Source organism: Phaseolus vulgaris, chromosome 4 (genome assembly GCF_051622355.1).
Source record: "Phaseolus vulgaris cultivar YP4 chromosome 4, ASM5162235v1, whole genome shotgun sequence".
NCBI lineage: Eukaryota > Viridiplantae > Streptophyta > Magnoliopsida > Fabales > Fabaceae > Phaseolus > Phaseolus vulgaris.
In genome coordinates, this window is record NC_143501.1 from 45891128 (window position 1) to 45900171 (window position 9044).

General features: G+C 33.4%; 2 protein-coding genes across 5 annotated transcripts; one reads left to right on the forward strand and one right to left on the reverse strand.

Annotated features, from left to right (window-relative positions):
• Nucleotides 1–244: 244 nt before the first annotated feature.
• LOC137837805 (uncharacterized) lies at nt 245–5098 on the forward strand. Of its 4 annotated transcripts, none has more exons than XM_068646941.1 (6): nt 245–859; nt 1593–1712; nt 1832–1885; nt 3236–3393; nt 4242–4424; nt 4705–5098. In XM_068646941.1, the coding sequence occupies exons 1-6, from the start codon at nt 452–454 to the stop codon at nt 4928–4930; spliced, it is 1149 nt and encodes a 382-aa protein (XP_068503042.1). In that variant the 5' UTR covers nt 245–451; the 3' UTR covers nt 4931–5098. The 4 variants fall into 4 exon arrangements, 1 of the variants encoding a protein (XP_068503042.1); XR_016520356.1 differs by having other exon boundaries at nt 248–859; nt 1832–1908; nt 4001–4424; XR_016520355.1 differs by having other exon boundaries at nt 248–859; nt 1832–1908.
• Nucleotides 5099–5256: 158 nt separating this feature from the next.
• LOC137837806 (putative aquaporin TIP-type alpha) lies at nt 5257–7024 on the reverse strand. The gene is made up of 3 exons (XM_068646942.1): nt 6670–7024; nt 6197–6447; nt 5257–5898 (listed from the first exon to the last, which is right to left on the reverse strand). The coding sequence occupies exons 1-3, from the start codon at nt 6800–6802 to the stop codon at nt 5512–5514; spliced, it is 771 nt and encodes a 256-aa protein (XP_068503043.1). The 5' UTR covers nt 6803–7024; the 3' UTR covers nt 5257–5511.
• Between the last annotated feature and the right edge of the window lie 2020 nt (nt 7025–9044).

Sequence of the window (9044 nt, forward strand, 5' to 3'; positions counted from 1 at the left end):
TACTGAAATCATTTTTTCAATTTCATAATAATATTTTTACCCATATCCACGTTAAATCTCCAACAAAGGTAACCAATTATCCTAAATAATCACATCTTACACGTGACCATAAATTCATGATCAAATTGATTTTCTTCGCTTTTGAGTATATTTATAAAGTTTGTTTGACACTACTTTACACCTATTATTTTTAAAATAAAATATTATGTTATAATATAATAATAATTTATTTAATTGCGGTCCTGTTTTTGTGAGTTTATTATGATGTTTCGATTTTGGGTATTTTGTTCGATGTTTCCTATGTAGTTCTTCGTGTTCCAAAATTGAGCTTGGTTTTTCTATTCTGAGCTAATTGACGACTACCCTTTTGCCATTTGTTTACCTTGGCGAATTTGGATATCAAAGGGTTTTATTTATTTTTTTTCATATTTTTGGTCGGCATTTTGTGCCCATGGTGGTGAGGTTTAACCCTTCATGTCTCACCCTCTATCACAATCCTCACCACACTGCATATTTCTCTAAACAAGTGAAAGTTAGGGGCAGTTATGGGAAACACATGAAAAAGGGTGACCTTGGAAGGCCTCAGATAGTGCCTTCAGTTCTGAGGAACAGTAACAGTGAAGGGGTGAGTGTGTTTGTGGTGTCTGACTTGCACACTGACTATGCTGAGAATTTGAAGTGGGTGGAGTGCTTGCCCAGTGTGAAGAACAGGAATGATGTGCTTCTTGTGGCCGGTGATGTGGCTGAGACATATTCCATGTTTGTTGTGACAATGTCTCTTTTGAAAGAGAGGTTTGAACATGTCTTCTATGTTCCTGGAAACCATGATCTTTGGTGCCGCCGTGAGGGACAGAATTATGTAAGGTCGTTGTACTATGATTGCGAGGTTCAAGTTTGTGCATGATGTTTGATTGATAATCCTATTTGTTACAAATGAAAATTATTCTATGCCTCTATCTTACTAACTACAGAGACTTTTGGGATGAATGACTGGTTTTGTTGTCAGGCAAGGACGGTTGGTTCTTTATTTGTGACATTATTTACTTTGAAAGTGCGATCTTTTTTCTCATGGTTCATGACCGTGCTTATACTTTGAGCACCATGGAGATATGTTACTTGCTTCAGGAGAAAACCGTGGCATAATTCTAAAGGGGATTGTTTTGCCAACTTAATTAGCTATGCAGCCATTATTTGAAAGTAGATGCTTTAGTTTGACTTTGTTAAACATTATGTATTATGAATTATAGCTTCTTTGTTAAATTTGGTTTTGGCCATGCTTTGGTCTAAACAATGAGCTGTTATCCCTATACTTGATCAATGAATGAACCACAACATTCCTGCGGTCTAAATATCTGAATATGAGTTCGAGGCAAGTGACTTTGTTTTTCTGCATTGTGTCAGTCGATCATGGTTTCCCTTTGAGCTTTCCCCACCAAAAAGTAAACAAATAAAGGGGAAGGATTTGTTACTTTGTTTTGGAATGTCATTCCATTTATTCCATGAACATTATTTCAGGGGTTTATAGGTTTTGAATCCTTCTATCTTTGTTACAATAGTTTTACAATGATGAAGTTCATACTATATTTTTCCAGGTTGATTCTCTTGAAAAGCTGAATAAATTGCTTGATGCATGCAAGAGAATTGGAGTGGAGACAAATCCAATGGTTATAGATGAAATAGGAATCATTCCTTTGTTCTCTTGGTACCATGAGGTGATTACTTATATAGAGACAGTTTTTAGCTCCTCAATCTTGCATACCATGTGTCGGACTGGATCCAAAGTGTTCATTACTGACAATTTATTTAAATGCTCAACCTGCTTCTTTGACAGAGCTTTGACAAAGAGAAGGACATAACAGGCTTTCGCATCCCGTCTTTGGAGATGGTGACTATTCTCCTTAACTCCTAGTAAGCCATTTAAAAAAAATTAATTGATGGTCTGATCATGCGCTTGATTTCCTACAGTGCTTGATTGAGAAGGACTATCTGCATAATGGATATGAAGCCAATTGCTGTCTTGTTTGATAAACATATATGTGATTTTGACTATATGGATATGGTGTTACTAATGAACAAAATATAATATAATCACGATCCCTGAAATTGTTCCCTGGTGGTGAAATACTGTGCTTGTGATTGTTTGGTAATTATTGTGTAAATATGTTGGAAAGTTTTACATCACCTGTCTCAATTCTTGGATTGTTGCTTCACAACATTACTAAAGTTATGTTAAGGTCGTAAGGTTAAGGAGATTAGCTAGTTGGTAGAATCTAGAAATTTCAAAATCAAGTTCTGATAAAACAATATGTTGAGTCACTCTCGAGGTTGACATTATCTATATATGTTTTTGGAAAAAGCCAAGTAGCAAGCAACAAAGGATAACCAAGAAGAAATTCAAGCATGATATAGACCATGGTAAAGACAAAGATTTTTAGTGGTACATATGATAAGACGAAATCGAGTAGCTCAGCTTTTGATAGTGTGTGGAAAGGCTGCCTAAGTCAATGCACTATTCAGTCACTTGGTAAGATAGAGCACAAAATCAGAGGAACGCACCAGGAAGATATCGGTCAAGAGTTTTGTGAGGGCTGTATTACGCTATGATTGGTGATATATATGCAGATAATGTAGGGTGGTTGTTCTTATGCAAGCTTCTTACAAAGTTGTTAGAGATATAAAATCAATCTTAAACCTTCACCTAAAAGCTCTAGCTTTTGGGGAGCTGGTCCTTGACTTGTTACCAAAGCTTCTATAATTAAGTGGTCAGGCAGGAGTTTGATTCTTGCTGCTATCATTCTTCTTTAAAAATAAGACTTACATTTCAGCATATGTTAAAATTGACCTGTGCTTTGTGACATTTAGTACTTTTTTTAGAGATTGTTATTCACAGTGGGGAAGTAAGAAGTTGTAGTAAAAAAATGGAGACAATAGTGTTGGTTTTTTTGGTATTAGGGATACCATCAATTTGGCATTTATGAAATGAATGGAACTAACAATGGGTTAAAAGTGTCACTCTAATATACGACTTAGTTCCCGACATATATAATTAGGAAAATTATTTTTTACAGTTACTTGTGCCTACTTTTGAGCAAGGTTAGGTGCACAGATTATGGTAGGAACATTGTTCTTTAATAGCATTTCAGTATTCAAATATGTTTATTGCTATGATTTTGTTATAACTCTTTTGTAGTTCTCAATTTGATTGATATTAATGGCAATCTGTACCCTTTTTTAGGCATGCAAAGACTTCTATGCGTGCAAGTGGCCAGAGGGCCTTTCAAGTGGAGATATGGCTTTATATTTTGATGCCATGAATGATGAACGAATGGAAGTGATAAAGGACGTTCAGATGACCTGTGATCACATTATTACCTTTTCCCACTTTGTTCCCAGGTGGTTAAATCTATCATTGAAATTGTAGCTTTATTGGTCTGGTATACTCATTTGTTTCTATGCATGTATGATGTGCTGTTTTAACTGACATGGTCTGAAAATCTATCTAATCATGTTATGAGAGATGATGCAGTAGTCCTTTACTCCTTTTTTGTTCTTTCCTAACTTCTCTAGGAACCAATTATGTTGTGGCACTGTGGTGGTTAATTGACAACATGAAAAACTTTAATTAATTCCCTTTTGTAGTTTTTTCATTATAGAACTTAGGTTTCCTGGAGAAATTGATTAAGTGTTCATAGATTTATCTCACATGATCTGATTACACGATACTGCTCATTGTGTAGAACAGTTTAGATGATTGGACTCGAAAATTTTGTAGCAGCTACTTATGTAGTCCATGGTGTTATTTGATCTTTTGCTTGACTGTAGCCATCTGTTCTTGTATAATTTCGCCCTGCATATGTAAAGGAGAGCTCACTCCTGAAAACTTCTGCTATGTAACCTTCCAATTGTGTGCTGAAGATATATAGTTTGACACTTTTTACCCAGTTATCTACCTATGAAAAGATGTAGGTAATAACAACGACCTTATTTGTTGCATGCACAGAGCTATAGGATTCGGCAAAACTGAACTAATGAGAAGTGGCCTATAATGCTTGATTGCATGATATCAAGCTACAAATTGTGACGTTGCTTTGCATAATTAAACACCAAGATGCGTGATATTAGTTTATGATACAAGTCTCTTGGTGCATGAGGAGCAGCTTAAACGATAACACTTGTGTGATGGTGTTACTTCAAAAGATAAATATGTTGATTTATTGTGGTCACGGTTGCACGTTTCACAGGCAGGAACTTTGTCCAGAGAAGAGGATGTTATTCTATCCCAAGCTTCCAAAGATAATTGGTTCAGACTATCTCGAAGATCGAATAAGATCCATACATGGGGCTGAGGGAAGGAAGGATGCGTCTTCTTGTCATGTTTTTGGTCATACTCACTTCTGCTGGGATGCTGTTATTGATGGTATCAGGTGTGTTTTTAGTCTCTTTAACTTAAAAGTTTCAATTGTGTCAAATCAAATTAGTTCTTCAATCAGTTTATCATCAAAATAAATATTACAAAAAGCTAAGGGAAAGATGAATTTAATCAACAAGATAACAAAAACATTTTAGGACAAAGGAAAATCAAACTGAAATAAGAGGAAGAACCAAAAATGTGTTTTGGCCTGTCATTTTTTACTTACAATTATTGGTTGGAGTGAAAATGAGTAAACTTGCTGTATTGTTAAATGGTTTTTGACACAATTGCAGGTATGTTCAGGCACCCTTAGCTTATCCAAGGGAAAGGAAGAGAAGAATGAATGGAGGTGAAAATTGGCTACCGTTTTGCCTTTATGCTGACAACAAATTTGCTGATAGACTCAACCCTTGCTATTGGTCTGATTATTACTCTGCCAACCCCAGAACACCTCAGAATACTAAACTTGCTCCTTGGGTTGCCAGATTTTATAAGCAAACAGAAACTGTAGATGTATAGTCTTCACCATGAAGTGACTTTAAAAAGCTGGATTTCTTTGTTAATTAGATATTCCTCTTTTGTGTTGTTATTAGATTAAATCAATAAATGAGACAAGTCCTTTTGTAAGGTGAAAGTTGTTGCTCTAACACAAGCCAAAATCTAAAATCTTGAATGGTTGCATTGTTATCTAATTGTGTCAAATCAAATTAGTATTGTTCTAAACCCTAAATCAAATTAGTATTATCTTTTGCAATCCTTTTACTAGTATTCCCTGCTTAAATGTCTATCAGTTACTTTTAGAATAATAGTAATCTACAGAGTGATTTAATATGATGCAGCATAGCTACACAACAAAGGGTTCCACACATTTTATTCAATGTGTAAAAGATAAAATACAACAGCTACACACTTAACTAGGTTTTGGAAGTTGTGACCCCAAAACAAGAAAATAAAAATGCAGATGCAGAAGCCTAGTAACCACTCAAGGAGAAGGTTGGTTGAGAAAATACAGGAAAACACAAGCATACAATTCTACTTAGATACCCAAAAGCAAGTAGTAACATATTTTGATGCACAAATGCAACAACTGGTAGAAGCAACTAGTAATCTTCAGTTGCCAAAGGTTGGTGGTGGTGTGGGGGTGGTTCAATTGGGATCACAGCATATTCATACACCAGTGCTGCCAGTGCAGCCCCAAGTAGTGGACCCACCCAGAAGATCCAGTGCTGGTGCCATTGCCAGCCCACCAAGGAAGGTCCAAAAGCAAGAGCAGGGTTCATGCATGCTCCATCAAATGGCCCACCAACAAGGATGTTTGCACCAACAATGAGCCCAATTGCCAAGGGTGCAATATTGCTAACAGCACCCCTTTTCGGATCTATTGCAGTACCATATACAGTATACATCAGCCCAAATGTCATCACAACCTCAAGTATAAACATGTGTCCAACTCCAACACCTGGTGACACGTGGAACCCTGATGGCCTCTGCAACAAGCAACCACAAACATATCAGTTTCCATTAAAAATCCAATCTTTATCATGTCACTCTTAAAATTAAATTGATTACACTGAATCTATATGATTAGACCTTTCTCAACTTTTTAAAATCCTTTAACTTCATCCAATCAAAGAGTTTATTTTTATAATAGTTATTCAAGGTTAAGCCACATTTTTACAATCTTCTAGTTAGAATATATAATTACAATAAACATCTACACTTGACATCTTTATATACATCATACTTAAATTATAGAAGTTATTTTTGACAAAGAAAACAGTTTACCATGTTATTAGTGACAAGCCTGAGCACAAGGGCAGCCACTATAGAACCCAGAAGTTGAGCAATCCAGTAGTATACTGCACGGATCACAGAGATCCTCCCCCCAATGAGAGCACCGAATGTCACAGCTGGGTTGACATGACCACCTGATACATGCATGCTAGCAGAAACAGCAGCAAATAGAGCAAATGCATGGGCAAGTGCAAGTGCTAACAGTTCACCAGCTGAGAAAGCTGAATCCTGGTAAATCTTAACTGCAACAAAGAGAACTCACACAAATCACCCCCACAAGAACACAATAAAAAATCAGCATATATATTCTTAGCATGCATGTATTAAGTAGCACCTTTAACCAAACTGAAAAGGTTTCAGCTAAGGAAGATTAGATCATGACATGTAATGTCAGCTCATGTAAACATACAATAAACAATTCAAAAACATTTGTATATGAACCAAGATTTTGAATATGTACAAACCCAAAGCAAGGCCAGAGCCTTCTCCAGCAAAGACAAAGATGAAAGTAGAAGCAAATTCAGCCAAAGAGGCCCTCATGGAGTCTGGATGAGTGGCCTCATCAGCCCTTCCAAAAGAATATCTTCGGGTTGCCATGAGCTCACTCTCTTACAAGACCTTAGGACTAACAACTAAGGTTGTCACACACAACTAGCCTTTCAAGATCAAAGATCCTTGAACGGCTCAGACTATATTATTCTTTCTTCAGAAAAAAGGGTTTTCTCTTTACAGAATGGAGATTTGAAAGGTGAGAAACTATGGTGGAACTGAAAGAGTGCCCTTCTAAAGGTGGAGTGATTGAGTTTATAAGGGAAAACTAGGTGTGGAACTTAGTTGAGAGACACCTAAGTATGTGAAATGCTACATGGTTTACACGTGGTGTTATTGCTATGTGTTGGCTGCTTCTTACAATTTGAGTCATTCTTTATTTGCTACACATATCAACATCAATGTGATGCAGTGTTATGTTCATCCACATTTTCTCAACAGGACAAAAACCAAGGTGCAGACACCAGCTAAGCCTTGCGGTTGCGGTTCAAGAGCTTTGGCTGACTCCTGCATTGAAGTGCGTTTTTCTTTCTTTTTTACAAATGTTACATATTGCAAAAAACAATAATATTCAAATCTTTTATTAAATCTAACCATTAGATATGATTATAATTACACCAAAACATGTAGAATTCAATAAATTTAACTTATTAACTACCACCTTTCTCCCACTTAATTTTCTTTTAGAGGAAATGTTTTAGGCAATATTACAACTATGCAATTCAATATTTTAACCAACAAAATCTCCCTACAAATTATAATATCGTGATTCTCGATACTGACAGTATTGGGACAAGTGAAAATTCACCTCATGGTGAAATCTAAACTGATATATCTTTCTTTTAATTAACATAACTCTGATAAACTTATTATTTTACTGTAATACAGAGAATAATCACTGTTAAGAAATAATATTTGATTAACTATTAAAAACATTGTCAATTTATTTTTTTAAGTTCAAACTGTACAAATTTGAAAATAGTATATAATTTCTTATAGAAGTTATGTCATGTATTCTCCTCCATTTTGGTTGCATCCTACTGAACCTGTCAAAAGCAGTGCTTACATGCAAATTATTTATGTGTAAGAAGTGCATGTGACTGTGCCAAATTTTCCTGTAGAGGGTACTCCATGGGAAGAAGCTTGATTAACCCAAAAATTTTGGCCCAGTTCAAGTTCCTCATATAACTCACAGTGACAAGTTCTCCACAAAAAAACTTATATACTTTATAATCTGATAGAAAAATAATAGAGATGATTAAAGAGATAATATATATATATATATATATATATATATATATATATATATATTAAAAATTACTGTTTCACTCTCTCACACATCTTCAATTTGCACACCACAAACTCTTCTTTCCTTTGGGTTTATCAAGGTAAGTGATTTTTCTTCTTATCTCTTCATCCCATCTTTCTTTGCTTGGTGTCACACTCCTTGTTTGGTATCGAAATTATTTTTATAAAATAAAATAAGAAAATTTAAATTTACTAATCTACTTCTATTTATTTTATTGTAGTGTTTTTTAATTTCTATTAAATAACATATGATTTTTATTATTATTTCATGGATAAATAAAATTTATGAAATTAGCAAGTGAAATTTAAATTTAAATTGTCAAACAAATTACAACACACAAATATAAAAAAAAAATTATAAAATAAAATAAAAAATTTAAATTTACTTTATCATAAATATTTTACCATTTAAAAAATAATAATTACTTATAAAAAGTGTTTAATTCATAATTTTTTTTAAATTATTGTCTAAAAATAATTTTACACAAATAATTATACAATTTTTTTCTATTAATTACAAATTATTTAAAATTTAATTTTGTAAGGATAAATTTTAGAGCAGCATTATAACTAATATATATATATATATAATAAATATATTAAAATTTTCGTACAACAATGTTCAAAATTTGTCTAATTTATGTGATTTTTCAATATTATTTTAAAATGAATAAATAAACTCTACGAAATTAAAAAATTAAATTAAATTTAGTTTATGAAACAAAATATCCTACTTACAATACACAAGTATCAAAACTAATTTTATAAATAAAATAATAAAAAATAAATCTATTTTACCATAAATATTTTACCATTTTTTAAAAATTTAATTAATAATAAAAAGTATTCAAATTATCAACTTTAATTTTTTTTAAAAGTGTCTAAAAATAATTATATATTTGTTACTATTTATTACAAAGACATATTTTAGCAATAACTATTATCTTTCTTATAATTTATTTTATTTCACTTATTTTTTTAA

What these genes read in the sequence shown, in the direction of transcription:
- LOC137837805 (XM_068646941.1), top strand. Translation starts at nt 452, where the DNA reads ATGGTGGTGAGGTTTAACCCTTCATGTCTCACCCTCTATCACAATCCT. An exon ending in GCATCCCGTCTTTGGAGATG is followed by an intron (nt 1,886 to 3,235) that starts GTGACTATTCTC and finishes ACCCTTTTTTAG; the next exon opens with GCATGCAAAGACTTCTATGC. An exon ending in TTTTCCCACTTTGTTCCCAG is followed by an intron (nt 3,394 to 4,241) that starts GTGGTTAAATCT and finishes CACGTTTCACAG; the next exon opens with GCAGGAACTTTGTCCAGAGA.
- LOC137837806 (XM_068646942.1), bottom strand. Translation starts at nt 6,802, where the DNA reads ATGGCAACCCGAAGATATTCTTTTGGAAGGGCTGATGAGGCCACTCAT. An exon ending in AGGCTCTGGCCTTGCTTTGG is followed by an intron (nt 6,448 to 6,669) that starts GTTTGTACATAT and finishes TCTTTGTTGCAG; the next exon opens with TTAAGATTTACCAGGATTCA. An exon ending in GGCTTGTCACTAATAACATG is followed by an intron (nt 5,899 to 6,196) that starts GTAAACTGTTTT and finishes TGCTTGTTGCAG; the next exon opens with AGGCCATCAGGGTTCCACGT.